Genomic DNA, 15,196 nt, shown 5'->3' with positions numbered 1-15,196 from the left:
GTGCAAGAGCAATACTGCATGTGTTAGACACTTGAGATAGATGTGAAAGTTGAGACCTCAGCTTAGGCTAAAGGTGCACCGAGATCATTTACAAGATGTTGTATGTACTTGATCTGTGATGTTGAGGCTAGAAGAGTCACTGTATTGTGGTAGTGAAATAATTTTGAATGGTGTATGAACACAGTGATCTTAATGTCATTCTTTATTTTTCAGTTTTCTGCTTTTATGTACTTAGCCAACAGCATTGCTGTTTAATTTTTGCCCATCCAGAATGCACCATGAAGGGAAAGTTACTTACCAGTAGTTCAAGGTCCCTTGCCAATGGTCTCTGCGTATTTTCCTTTCTGGTTCCTTAGTTTGTGTCTTCTGGGTGAGGAGGTGGCAGCAGGGTTTTATGCTTCCTGAGCATGGCCGTGATTGTAAGGTACATGCCTGGCAAACTGATTAGAAAGTTGTGGATTTGGTATAATGTTTAAGTAGAAGTTAGGCTTTGCTTGAATTCAACTAATTAATCCAGTGTTTCTTACAAAATGTAGAATAAAAGAGAAGAAAGTAAAGGGAAAAGGTCACAAAATGACCTTATATAGTGACACATACTGACAAAAAGATCATTATGTCTTTCCTATTTTGCCTTTGGTCTTAGATGCTCCGAATCTTGCACACAACCTGCAATGTAGGATTAGTAACATGCTGACCTCTTCTATTCAGTAGTGCTGCATGGAGGGAAGAAAAGGGCATGGTATATGGTATTCAGTTGAAACTACTGGAAGAATTTGCAACCCCTTAGAAAAGGTTCCAGTTTCAAAGGCTGATGGACACAGGTACACAGACTATTATTTGAACCCATAATAATACTACCATATACCTTAATCATTTAATGCCTGTCTTCAGCTGGAAAATGTGTAATAGTTGGTTTCGGTAGTTGTAGGTTTGTGTTAGCTATAGACATGCCTTTGTGTTCATTAAAACTGATGTAGGATGTAGCAGTGGGTGAACTGGCTGACGTAACAAGTACATGGGCTGTACCATATGCATTAATCCTCTATGGCATCGCATAGCACACTACTAAGTTCTGTTTATAAGGAATGTAAGGCTTGTAGAACAGCTTTTTCCATGAGATAGTGTTGAATGTTAGTCAGCTGGGGGGGTTACTCTGCAGTATTGTGCATTAAGAATATATATAGGACTTAGGCAGCATAGCGCAAGAGCCGTTATTACCTATAGTGATCATGTGGGTGGGTAATACACCTGTGCATAGCTGTGTTCAAGGCATATAGACGTCTCTAGAGGAGATGAATGGTGGCTCGGTTGGAAGGCCAGAACTCTTGCCTGATTTAGCTGAGAGTTAACAAATACTGGAAAGAGAGGAAGAGAAACTTAAACAGTCCTCCAAGTGGGTTTTAAGATCCTATGCATATTAGAGAGCCTGTGCTCACAGGCTCTAGTGCTTCAGATTAATCAGACAGTGTGGGTGATGCACAGTTACTAAGCCACAAGTATACATCAAGACAAAGAAAACCCTGGATCACTGTCACTTAGAGAGTACTTTGTCTTGGATAATCAATAAAGTCATCCTCTTGGAAAAAAGTAATTATGACCATAAAGACTTCAGCCTCTCGGTTCACTGAAGTAAATTGGCTAAATTAAGTTCAGACAGTTGGGTAAAAACTTGCAGTGTAAATATATCTGTCTGGAAGGGTTTGGGTGTAGGTCCATAGCATGATTCTTAAGTATGTGCAGCTGAAAAAGAGTAAAAACCAGACCATTAAAAGTAGTCCATAATTGTTGTATTTCAGAACAGGCTGGCTGTGGGGAATCTCACAAAAGAGAATAGTTTGGGAGGGGGCTGGTTTAGTGTTTCTGTTTATATACTTCCTCTCAGAGCCTGGCTGAAAAGTTAGTACAACATGACCAGAAAATAATGACATGACCAACTGAAATGGGAAGTTTTATGTAGTCAAGATAAGCAACTGTTAAACTGCACTTTGCCCATATGGAAGATCCAAGATTTGATACCTTCTTCACCTGAAGGAGAATGAATGTGCAAGCCTTCCAGCAAGAACAAGGGAGACAGCTTCATATTTCTACATTGAACTTCACTGTGGTTTATAGCTCTCTTGTATTAAGCAGTAAAAAGACCAGAGAAATCTTATTCTTCTTTCTCAAACCACTGCATTTTCAGATTTGTTTTGCTGATCTCAAGATCTTCACAGTTACTGTCTAAAAACGTTTTGGGAATATTTAGGACTATCATTGTCTTCTTTAATTCTTTAAATTGTAAAAAACCTTAGTCCTCATTTTGTGTTGGTGAGAGGTTTTAGCTCTTGTGTCCTCTTCTGGCTTGTAAATCTCAGTTTAGGACCAGTGTTTCCATTATAAATTGCCTGCAGTAATAAAAGTGAAATAATTCCATTTTTTACCTGTGAGAAATTTGTGGCACCATCTTAAATACACCTGCTTTTCCAAGGAGGTGCAGAAAGGCCATCACATTTGAATCATGAGAAGATAAACTAGTGTTTGTCATAAGCTTAGCTTCTCTTTTTTTACTCAGGTTTTTTTCTGCCTGCAGCTCTTCTCTCATTGCTTTTGAGAAGGTGCTTTCTTTGCTAAGCAGAGTCTGCACAAGAGCTAAAGAAATAAGTTGTTGCTATGTGGAAGGGAAGCTGCTTCTTAGTTTAAACAGTCCATGAGCCTTTCCAAATTAAAAACTGCCCCCATTTAGCTAGGAGCTTAGTGATTTGTGTTATTTGTTTGCTCATGTGCACTTGTAACCCACCCCCCATGAAAATGTGCCTTCCGTTACCTAAAGGGGCCTACAAGAAGTCTGGAGAGGGACTTTTTACAAGGTCATGTAGCGACAGGATAAGGGGAAGTGGCTTGAAACTGAAGGAAGGTAGATTTAGATTAGATATTAGGAAAAGAATTTTCCCTATGAGGTGAGGCACTGGCACAGGTTGCCCAGAGAAGCTGTGGCTGCCCCATCCCTGGCAGTGTTCAAGGACAGGTTGAATGGGGCTTGGAGCAACCTGGTCTAGTGGAAGGTGCCCCTGCCCATGGCAGGGGGTTGTAACTAGGTGAGCTGTTAAGGTTCCTTGAAACCCAGACCATTCGTTGTTAACGGTTCTTTCCAACCAAGACCATTCTTTGTTAATAGTTCCTTCTAGCCCAAGCTATGACTTAGTTGACTGTTCATCTTTGTTTAATGATTGAGTCCAAAAGATTCTGAGACCCGCTGAAGTTGATTGGTATGTTCCCCATAGCGAGTTGCATCCATTGAAATCCTTTTTTCAGCTCCCCCACGTTAACTCTGTGGCCATGTAGTTTAGCTCTTAAATCCAAAAACCAAAACAAAAAACAAAAAACCAAAAAAACACAAACCAACCAGCACCCCATGCCCCCCCCCCCCCAAAAAAAAAAAAAGGAAATTGGGGGGGGAAAAAAAGCCCTCCCCAGCCCACACACACATATGGTGAAGGTAGAGTTGTATATGGTGACTTATCTCCTCAAAGGCAAATATGCTCCTGGAAAATATGGATTGGTTGTTAGAAACCCCAGCAAAGGGAGTTTCTCATTTAACCTCAGCTTTATTTTGTTTAAATGGTCATAAATACCTCTGTTAGGCAGTCTCCAGAGCTGTGGGTTCCTGATTTAAAATAAATACATAAAATCTCTCTGGTTAATCAGTTTCTTTTCTTGGCGTCTGGCCCCTGAGCTTTGTTCTGCTGTTTTTTGAGAGACTTCACTCAGCTTCTGAATCCTAACTAAGAGCTGATCGTGTCCATATGGACTTTATTCCTTTCCTAAATTATACATTTAGCATCTTGGATCCTTCATATGTTCATTTCTGTCTCCTTTCTTATGTTTTTCTATCAGATAAAACTTGAATATCTAAATATGCTCAGTCATTTAACTATTACACTGGCTTTATTTATTCTTAGATTTTCCAGTTTTGTGTTTGATAGATGCAACCAGCCCAGAGCTTGAGTTTGCTTCTTCTGTAGCCTCTTTTCCTGGCAGCAGGAAAAAGGAGGGCTGAAGATGTGCTCTGCTTTCAGCTCTTCCCCTTCTTAAAGCACCTCTGGATGCTGCCAAAGCAGAGATGCTGTGGGTTGTAACCAAGAGTGTGGAAAATGAGGGATTGTGTAGATAAGTGGGGCTGTCCCCTCCGATGGAAAGTGGGGTAGAAGGAGGGATAAGTGCTACTCCACTGTTCAGCTTCCAGCATGAGGAGAAGCTCTTGTGTCTGCTCCACAGCTCGTGTGTAATTGGGACCATGGAAAGAAGCAAGAAGACTCTTGGGGTTTCCCTCAAACAACCCCTGTACATGGAGTTCCCCAGAACTTCACCAAGAGAAACATTACAGCAGTCATAAGGTGAAAACTGCTATTCCTGTCATAGAATCATAGAATAGTTAGGTCAACTGTTTCTGTAGCATGGCCCAAGTATGTTGTCTTTATTATCTTCTCGTAGCTCTGAAGAAAGGCAGCAACCTGTCAATGTTGAGGTGACCTGGAGCTGGCTGAGGAGGATTTTAGTGTGCTGGCTGGCCTGCATAGATTTGCTGTGTTGAAGGAGTTCATTGGTTCTATAGTCTTGTGGTGGAAAATAAGAGAAAAACAAATTCTGCAAACTAAGTACTTTGGCCTTTCAGCTCTGTGGACTGGATCTTGCCCCCTTTTTAACTGCCAAGGAGATAAATTCTAATCCTGTGGTTGTCATTCTCACTTAGAAGTCTGCTAGGTCTGTGATATTTTGATTGTTTCAGGTGGTGATTGCCACATAACTTAAGTGCTTACCAAAAACTTCTGTGTAGTCACAGAAACCGTGGGGCTTTGCGCTTGTCACTGTTAAGAGAATCACAGTTAATTTTTAGAATGGCAGCTGTAGCCTTCATTCACGTCTTCAGTAAGTGCCTTTAAGAATTAATCTTCTCAAATGGCAGTGGAAAGCACTTGGGTATCAAATGCTTTCAGTGACATGAAAAGTGGAGAGAAGTTCTTTTCTGCCTTTTTTCCATCCTGAAAGAGGTGACACTACTGTGTATGACAGAAATAATACTTTTTTTACTCTATTTTATACATGCCATAGATTGAGGTTTGTAGAAGATGGGCATTTACACTAATTTCAAAATCTTGGTAATGCCCTTTATACCTGGGAGTTGTGACCACAGGATTTCATTACCAATTAGAACGAGTTCAGCTGTTTCCACTAAGGACACTGCCACTGCCTGGGGGAATGGGTGTTTGTATGTTCTTCCCTGTGTCCATTTGCACACATAGAATTAATTACTCTGGTTTGCTATGGAAACCGTTCTTCTCCATCGTATATAAATAAGGGCTAAGCATTTCTGGAAATGTAGAAAAGATGAAAGGAAGTGTAAAGAAGCTATAATTAAACTGTTCCTGAAATTTTGGCACAATTCTTAAGCTCAGATTTGAAACCGGGAGCTGACTGAGATGCTGCTTGATTCTTAGAAGCTTTCTGTTAATTCTTTCATTACCTAAGCGAGCATATTCTTAGTCACTAGCATGTTCTGAAATGTTGATCCTTTTCAAGAAACATGATGCCTTGCTGTTTTCATGATCCAGTGCCTTTCGTCTGCCTCTCCCTTTTCACTGGGGATATGTATTCCTGCTGTATTACACAAATGAAGTATGCGTCACCTGTTCATGTGATAGGGCCAAGTGATATATTGGAGGCAAAATTAAGGTTTAAAACTTATGTAGAGTATGCTTTGGTATGCTGAAACTTTAGGTTAGAATCTGGAATACTATTTAGTTTTACCTCCTAGAAATGTGAATTGGTGACTTAGTTCTGGTCAACAAATGCAAAACAGCCCACAAGTGATGTGGCAAGTATTGTACCTTACTGTACAGCTAAAATGATTGGGTGTTAAGAGATGATTAAAAGGAAAATTACGTACTGTAGAACATCACTCATTATGGGCAAAGTATACCACAAAGGTAATGAAGAGGAAAAGGAGGAAAAAAAAGTTTGAGTCAGGTGTGCTGTGTAATTCAGATCCTTTACTAGTATAACAGCTATGGTATTTTGACATTGTGTTTTGCAAGTAACTGAGCCTGGTGGCTGTCCCTGTCAGGAATTTCTTCCACAGGTAGCAAAACTGAAGAGCTGATGTTGTAAGCGAGTTAATTTTCCCACTTTTTGCAGTTAGCAGCCAAATAGCATAGACTGAACAGACTTGGTTCCTAGTTCCTGACTTACCATCCTGACTCCAATACACAGTCAAGATATTTGATAACATAGTGTTTGCCTCTGTTATGTTTCATATAGTTGCTGATGCACGTGATCAGTGGTTTGCTTAATTGAGATCAGGCAAATTTTCAGATCATTCTAATGAGAAATGTTGTTGGTAAGTTTTAATTGTGAACTGTAAAGGTTTATCCCAGCTGTATTGCTTGGTCTAACTAAAATACATAGCTTCCACCTGCCAGCCTTGCTTCTCTGAAACTGACATCATTTCAGTTGTAACAAAACCCTCTGTCTGAGGTTTCTTTCTAAATCAGCGTCGCTGCTGGAATATGCTGCATCTCCACAGGAGGGCTCTGCTGCCATAGCTATACTAGCGCGCATTGTGCGGTGCCTCTGGGATTTTTTGCCTACTCAGTTTCTTTTCCATTTCCCCAGTAGAAAAGCAGGTATTGGAGCTGCGGGATACTACCCTGTGTGCAGTGCAGCAGAGCAGTGGAAAGGTGGCTGCTGAGGAACTCCAAATTAGAAAGATAGAAGTGTTGGGCTTGTGCCAGGCTTGTTTTTCTTCCTCTAGCAAGAAGAGAGATTAAGGTGTTTCTGGTAAAAAAAAAAACAACAGGTACATTAAAGAAAGTCTTTAGTTTCATGTTTATGACCATACCTTGCAATTGGTACTTTTTAATACATGTGAAGAGTTTGACAGTTACCTGTGTTAATGGGTTGAGCTGGAGGGGGAAAAATGCATTCCATGTCAGTGCTTCAACTGGTGTCTGAGACAGAGAGTTCATAGAGCTATAATAAAGCTGAAATTCTGTGTCTATATAGAAATACAGAAGAATTAAAGAAGAGGTAAGCATATTATACTTGCAAAAAAAGGGGGGGGGGGGGATTTTTTTGTTTGGTTTCTGATGGCAGGAGGTTGTTTTATTTTGAATATTAAATCTTATCTACCAAGGCCCAGTACAGGCTGTGGAATTAAAATGCCTGGAAACCGTGGTATGTGCTGTGTATATTGTTGATGCCCTATCCTACCCAACAGCAGAGGTGGTGACACTGGTGGAGAGAAAAGCAGGAGACAATGCATTATGAAACATAAGAACCCTGTCTGCCTTCCTAAGATGCTTAAGTTGCCTTTCTCTCAAAGGCTGCTGAAGTAACGGCAACATCAAAACATGGTTACAACTACTTTGACAAGCAGGAAATCCTGCCTTCTCTCTCAAAACTGTGGAATATAGATCAGTAGCTCTCCTGTAGCCTTCCCACAAAGCTTCTGAGTGTATTTACATACTCTTGATATGAGTTTATAACACAAGACACCAGAAAGAAGGTCAGAGGAAAGTAACATTGATAAAGTTGTGGTTATACAAACCATGCTGCTATCTAGCTGACTTCTTATGCTGCTAAAATAGAAGTTAGTGGTGTTCTTGTTTTTTAAGTTATTTGGCTAGGACAGAAACACTCCCAAGGTTGTCTTCTAACCCCTGAAGGATCACAGCATTTAGCATTAACTGTCTGAATCATGAATTGGAGGAAAGGTAAAATGCATTGAGGAAAGTAATTCTTCTGATTAAATAATCTGTAATGTATAAAAACAGACAAATAAGTTTTGGGGCAAGAAATTAAGGAACTGGGGGGGGGGGTGGAATTTCTTTGGGTTTTAGTCTGGAGAGGTACAAAACAAGTCTTACAAATACTTTTTGACGAGCGATGTTTAAATGCCTTAGTCTTGGCTTCTGCATTATACCTGACCATCACATGAACTATACCAAATGAAGCTGGAGATTATAGTTTTCCTACATCTCAGTCACTGATAGTAACAGGGTTTTAGGACTACAGATAGCTTTTCCTTACTGTTTTCAGGGTTGCTATCACACCATGAACAAACGTTCCATGTCAGGCCGTTTTGTGTGACCTCTAACTGCATATACCTTATAAGAAGTGAATCTGTCTTCTGAAACAATGTTATATCTCAAGTTTGGATTGAACTGTATCATCGAGTGGAAGTTATATTGACAGATACTAAGCTTACCAAAAAGATGTTTGATAAAACCCTTAGCATGTATAGCTTTGGAGACTAACATATCTGAAGTAAATGTAGCAAAATACTTGTTGCACTTATTTTCTGCTAAATCATAGCAAAGACTCTTAACTCTGGTAAGAACTGTTCCAGACTTTCTGTAAGAACTTGCTTTGCAGAGGGCAAGATTGTTACTGTTTCTCAGTAGCTAGCAGCTTCTTGTATTTGGTGCTTATAAAGTCTTGTGATCCTCTGACAGTTAAATATTTGATGGTAAGTGAAACTCCGTATCAGCTATATATTGTTTTCCATCTTACTGTTATAATTTTGGAGTCTTTTAAAGCAGTTAACTTGACGTAAATATTTTCTCCTTACTACAGACAACATTACTAAGTCGTCTGGAACGAATATTTGAAGTCTGTTTTCCTTCCATGCCTGTCCTTGAAATTGAAGAAGAAATCAGTTCCTTAAACCATTTGTTGGAAGCGGGTGAAAAGCAGATGACAACCGATGAGACCTTAGCAAATACTGGGTAAGAAACCACAATGCAGCACACTTAAAATGGAAGTAGAAATGTGTCTTTAGGAACTTAAAACATATAGCAGTAATTCAACGTAAGTTGTTTGTTTCAAGCATTTTGAAAAACTATCGAGTAAAAATCAGTTATCTAGCAGAATGCTTGTTTTCAGTGACTACATATGCCAGGAATATTTCATTTAGCATATCAACTTAGTCAGCAGCATATCATCTTTTAAGTGATGTCTCTGAGTGAATCAGAATATGTCGTATTAGTCACATTTGATGTAAATCACTGTATTTATTAAAGTGGTGATGAAGTCTCCGTAGGCCTTGTCCTATCTGCTCTGGACATCATTCTCCAATCAGAAGTCTCATCTAAAATTGTTCTGAGAACACTGTGCAGTTTTAGTTCCCCTGGGTATTGTGCTTGGGTGTAAGTTTAATTGGAACATATAATAAGTCACTTGCATTAAAAACTAGAATAAGTATTCAAGGCTGTGAAGCTGTTATTCCTGTTGATAACTTGATTTATGATGGGTTCTGTAGGGAACTGATGGATGTGTGGACAGAGCTGCAGGATATCCATGAGGCATATGGACTGAGATACCAGTGGGGTGGCTCCCACAGCAACAAAAAGCTTTTGTGCTCCTTGGGAATCGACACAAGAAATATTGTGAGTCTGTCCATAAAACTTGTTTTCTATATAATGGAGCTGCTTTAAATGTAGAGTCGGGTGGAAGTCTTTGTATGAATGCTTGTCTCTTAATTGCGTAGTTGCACTGAACACTGCTTTTCGTGGCAGACCATCTGACAACTTTTTATAATCCCTTTTAATATTAAAAGTTGCATTAGTTTTTAACCATTGTGTTATATTTAACATAGTATTTATTCTCTGATACTAACCTTATACAAGTTATATAACATTGGAAAAATATTATTGTCACTGACACAGGAAACTCTTAGTAAATTTTTTTGTTGTTGTCTTATCAGCTCTTTACAGGCAACAAGAAACAGCCTGTTATAGTACCCATGTATGCAGCAGGACTGGTAAGCTTTTTTTAGTATTGTTTTTTGCTATAGTTCCAACAATGTTCTATAATGCAATATATTAAATTATATTAGGCACCAAGTGTGCTGAAAGATATTTTGTTAATTATGATTATGGGTTAGGCATCAGTAGAAATGCGAGAAAAGACTCATCAGGTACACAACTTTTATTACATGTGCAAGCAGATACTTTATAAATAGAAGTATTGGGTTACTTATTTCAGGAAGCAAACCGTTGAGTAAAGTGGGCTAGCTAGTCTAAGCTCGATTTAAGGCCCTTTCTAAAAAGAAACCTGAGTGAAGTAATCTGTTAATGTGTATGCAGCAGTAAAAAGTTTTTGAATTTTAACTGTTAAATATAAGGTGTAGATGTAAAAATATCAACTCGAGCTTGACACGAGAAACTAGATCATTACATAGTTGTCAAAAATGACAAAGGAACATCAAAATTCATCAAAACATCAATTCACGTCAGCACTTGTGGGAAGCTGTGGTGCTAGAGACCAGTTGCTTCAAAGGAAGGCAAAGTATTGCTCAATAGTTAAGATACTCTATCAAATGTGTGTTGGAAGTTTTCTCAGTGCTCTTAAGCATTCTTCTTTGTGCAGCTGTTTCTTTCATAGGCTGCTTGTTAATTGCTTGATTGCATCTCAGGATCCCTAGGTAAAGAATGATGCATAGTAATGCTTTGCAGTGTTACTGTCATATTCATAAAGGACCGACGTATATATAACAGGCTATTTATGCATACAAACAGCACCGTATAGCCAATAATGTTGTGTTGCCCCAAATGCTAGATAAAAACAGGAAGCATAATTTAGATCTCTGTAGATTAAATGAAACTCAAGTGACCCAGTGCAGTAAGGTTTTCACTTATGCCGATATTCTGAAATTCCCATGTTTCAGACTCTGTGCAGTGTCTGTAAAAACATTTAGAAGATAAGATTTGCCATTTTTTGCTAGTCTGAGCAGAATAAATGATGTTCTTTTTTCAGAAAACTTGTGTGTTTGTATATATATGTACATACAAACACACTTCTATATTGTCATTCACAAATTGAACATAAAAGGGTTACAGTCTTTTTTGGTATACATTAAGCCAATTTAATCTGTAGCTTAATTTTGTAGAGTGACTTCTACAGTCATTTTCTAGAGCTGTTGCATCAAGGTCAGCTCATGCCCTTCTTCTGGATGTAAGCATGGTATTCTGATATAGAGAGATAAAACATCTCGTAGTAATTGCTGTTTTCTTCCTGTAACACATTTGTGAGCAAGACTGTGTACGCAACACATGCAGTTATTTTTTGCAATTAATTGGTATTGCTGGTTAATTATCCCCAAATTATTTTATATACTTGAGCACACAATAAGCTGGATAGAGATGATGCTAGGAGTAAAGTGGCTTGCAGCTTCCTATTGCCACCCTGCTTCAGGTGCTTCTCCACTGTCCAAAAGAAGTGATTTAACTTGTGGTTAAATCCTAAGCTCCCTTAATATGGTGTAGAAGCATCTTGGTGACTGGCTTCCTGAAATGATTTTAAATATGCTGGATGCAAATCCAGTTATTTTATTTGGGGGTTTCTTTTCTCATACCTCATTGCGCCGAGACATGCAAACCACCTTGGCACAAACTTTACCCTTTCTCAGCCTCAATTTTATTAAGAGATTTCAGACATTTTCGTAGTGCTGCCTATCTTTGGACCACTTGTTTAAAATTAAAAATGTCATTTAATTATTTTCTTAAAGCTTTTTAATGCATTTATATCCATGTCAGTAATTACTGTTCTTGGTATCATTCTGCAAGCTGATAATTTGACTTGTTTCTTCTGAACTACTCAATTGTTGAAATGGAATGAATGCACTTGTACCTTTGTGATGGGCCATTTGATGTTTCTAGAATAGTCTGTACACACCAGGGAGAAGCCATCACCTTGTCAAGTAACTGTTCCCTCCATCTTAAATTACATTACTGAAAGCTGAAAGCAAGCTCCCGTGAAGCACTTAGGTTTCTATTACTGGCTCTAAAATATTTCTTATGCCTAAGGAACCAGGATGATTCTCTTCCCTGTCCCATCTCCTTCCGTCCCCCTCACTGAAAGTGTCCAAGATACTGGTTACACCAAAGCCCCTAGCTGAGGGTAGTACTACCTAGTGGTGTGTTCCTATTTTATTTGCATCTGCAGTTCTTGGAATATATATGTGTGTGCTTTATTATTTTTTTTATTTATTTCTCTATTTAGGGTATGTTAGAGCCTACCAAGGAACCTTTGAAACCAATATCTGCAGCAGAAAAAATAGCTTCAATAGGACAGACACCTCCTGTATCACCAGAGATGAACACCTGTACATCTGATCAGTTCCAGGTAAAACATAGAGAAGGGGGAGGAGAGTAAAAGAAAGAATGAGGGAAACAATGGAATGCTTTGCCTCTTCCTTCATATTTAAATATCTAAATGGTGTGTGCAAAACCACCTGTATTTAAAGGGCAGGTGTTCCTTGTGTTAGATTGAAGTCTTGCTCTTGGGTCTGCTTTTCATGTGTGACTGGAAGGGAGTGCCTATGGTAAGACTAGCAGTTGGTGGCCAGCATTTGAGTCCTGATGATACCTCTGTTAGGCAGCAGTTTGCTTTAAAAGGCAGCGGACAGTTACTTCCAGAAATTTTAGATGTAACTGGATTTGTCCTTTTTTTTGGCTAAGGTTCTTCATCTTCCCTTTTTCTGAAGCAAAGGTCTTGTAGGATGTCTTACAGGACATCATTCTGCCTGTTGGTTAGCACTTGTTTCTTCTGAATTACTGTATCTACATGTGTACTGTTCATGTTCTTTTCCTTTTTTTCCTTTCCTGTCTTTTTCAAAGTAATATGAAAAACAGCCCAGCTGCCTGGAAGCAGATTCTGGGTACAGTTATTACTAGAATAAGTGCCTGACTGTACAAGTTCTATTGGCCCATTATGCCAGGTTTTATTGAAAACAGAAAGCTGCTTTGTTGCTTCTCTGTCTTCTAAGTCTGGTAAAAAATGAGTTCAGATCTGTTTAGGAGTGAGCTTTTGAATTTCATGAATTCTTTTCTTGCAGTTTTGATATTACAACATTAGAAAACCACTTAAATGCCATGCGTGTTGCAGCGTGTGTGGTTGTCAACAAGCTAGTGAGATGTGCAGAGACATTTCATTTTCAATATCACTACAGTGGTACTCAGCACATATTCAGAGGGTCAGCTTAGCGCAGGTCTTGTTTAATCTACCCAGCATCTTTGGTTACCTGCTATGCTTGTCATTTAATGGCATTCCAGAATGGATTGTCCTTGTTCTACAGCTAAACTTTACACTAGGTTTTTCTGAGTATAGGGATTTTCTTGCATTCCCTGCTCTGCCATAGTGCAGAGCTCTGTGACATGCTTATACCAGAGAATTTTTTCGCTGTAGAATAGCAGTATGTCAGTGGTCTCAGAACTGAATTGTTTTATATAGCGATTATACAGGTTTGGTGATGCTCCTGTGCTGCTTCTGTATAAATACTGTAGTAGAACTAAGCAGCTGGACTGGGCATTAGAAAATGTAACAATAATGGATATTGCAGCCAGTCTGAGCTGAAGAAATCACTAGTGTATTTCTGTATATGAAAAAAAGTAGGAAAATTTCACTGGCTTTCTGCAGCATTCAAAGTTCCATTTTTTTACTGAGTGGAAAACAAATTAAACCGTGCGCTAAACATAGTGTAAAGAACTGCAAGAGCTTGAAGTAGCAGCATCTGACATGTGCCATTTTCTCAGTTGCTTGGCAGTTGTAGTGCTGAGTGCCAAAAATAAAGAACCTCTACTTATCAGAGGTTTTTTTGGTTTTTGTTTGGTTTTTTTTTTTTTTTCCTCTCTCTCTCTATGAATTTGTACTTTTGGGTACTCCTGCAGCAAAATTCCAAACTGTGACAAGCAGTGGGATAATCATAGAATAGTTTGTGTTGGAAGGGACCTTAAAGCTCATCCAGTTCCAACACCCTGCCATGGGCAGCAACACCTTCCACTAGAGCAGGTTGCTCCAAGCCCTGTCCAACCCGGGCTTGAACACTGCCAGGGATGGGGCAGCCACAGCGTCTCTGAGCACCCTGTGCCAGCGCCTCAGCACCCTCCCAGGGACAAAATTTTTCCTGATATCTAGTGTAAATCTCCCCTCTGTTTGTTTAAAGCCATTCCCCCTTGTCCTGTCACTACGTGTCCTTGTAAAAGGTCCCTGTCTAGATTTCTTGTAGGCCCTTTTAGGGGGCTGCTCTAAGGTCTCCCTGGAGCCTTCTCTTCTCTAGGATGAGCAAGCCCAGCTCTCTCAGCCTGTCTTCATAGCAGATGTGCTCCAGCCTTCTGATCGTCATCTTCATGGCCTTTCTCTGGACTTGCTCCAGCAGGTCTGCATCCCTCTTGTGTTGTTGCCCTCCGAGATGGACTCAAGACTGCAGGTGGGGATCTCATACACCCGAGTAGAAAGAGAAAATCCCCTCCTTTGATCTGCTGGCCATGCTCCTTTTGATGCAGCCCAGCATACAGTTGGCTTTCTGGGCTGCATAATCTTGTCCCATCACTTGTTCTGACAAGACCGTCTCAGTTCCATAACTGTGGTCTATGAATACATAGCCAGAAGCTTCTGTGCTATCTGTCTGTGCTGCTGGCCTTGGGTTTTTTGTTTTTGTTTTCAGAAAGACAAATACTGAAGTAAGCTTTTGGGTAAGAGATGAGTTAGAGCTCTAACCATTAAGAGGCCACAGTTAAGTAACATTGAGAAAGCTTCAGGGCAGGAGCAATCAGTTCTCCACCTCAGAGACCTTGTCTCTTTCTTGGCCTTATCTTCTCTTAATGTTTGGTAGCTTCTGTTTGCTTTTAGAAAAATCCAGCTTCACATTGTGCAGACTGCCTTTAGGAATATTCCAAATTGTAGTGGTATTAAGATGATGTGCCCCAACTTTGGTAAACATTTCATTAGGAACTGTGCTATAAACATTGGTAAATATACAGTGGAAATATAGACAGTTTTGGTAGACACTGAAACTTCTTATTCTAAAGGCAGGTAATTTAGATATAACAATTTATATATCTTTAAGCTTATCCAGTTAATGCGTAATTATTTAATTAAAACTTCTGAATGCCTCTGTTTTCAGATAGTGATGATGATGGGTCATTCTTATATTTAGAAGCTTCAGAATATTGACTTTCTTATTAGAAGGAGAGGCTCTTATCAATAGATTCCTAGGCTTTGCTTAAGGAAATGAGTTGTTTAAAGCCTGGCATACATGGGATTTGTATACAGATCAGTGCCTCTCTGTGTACATGTGTGACTTCCTGCTGAAGGATTAAGACTTTGGAAGAGAGACTGTGGTGATGCAGAAGTAGGAGTGCAAAGAACATTTGTAGGAACA

General features: G+C 39.3%; 1 protein-coding gene across 4 annotated transcripts in view; it reads left to right on the top strand.

Moving 5' to 3' along the window:
- AFTPH (aftiphilin) overlaps positions 1-15,196 on the top strand; it is a 48,731-nt gene that overhangs the window by 16,695 nt on the left and 16,840 nt on the right. For all 4 annotated transcript variants that reach the window (XR_009963398.1, XM_062611545.1, XM_062611534.1 and 1 more), the window contains exons 3-6: positions 8,611-8,762; positions 9,296-9,422; positions 9,740-9,796; positions 12,037-12,159. Coding sequence is in view for 3 of the 4 variants with exons in the window: in XM_062611545.1 (XP_062467529.1) it covers positions 8,611-8,762; positions 9,296-9,422; positions 9,740-9,796; positions 12,037-12,159 (459 nt within the window). In the remaining variant the exon portion in view is untranslated. The remainder of the gene's footprint in view (positions 1-8,610; positions 8,763-9,295; positions 9,423-9,739; positions 9,797-12,036; positions 12,160-15,196) is intronic.

The sequence above is a fragment of the Pezoporus occidentalis genome, unplaced genomic scaffold (genome assembly GCF_034315485.1).
Source record: "Pezoporus occidentalis ecotype Australia unplaced genomic scaffold, CSIRO_AGI_Poc_V1 ctg10, whole genome shotgun sequence".
Taxonomy (NCBI): Eukaryota; Metazoa; Chordata; class Aves; order Psittaciformes; family Psittacidae; genus Pezoporus; species Pezoporus occidentalis.
This window is presented reverse-complemented; position numbering and strand designations above follow the sequence as displayed.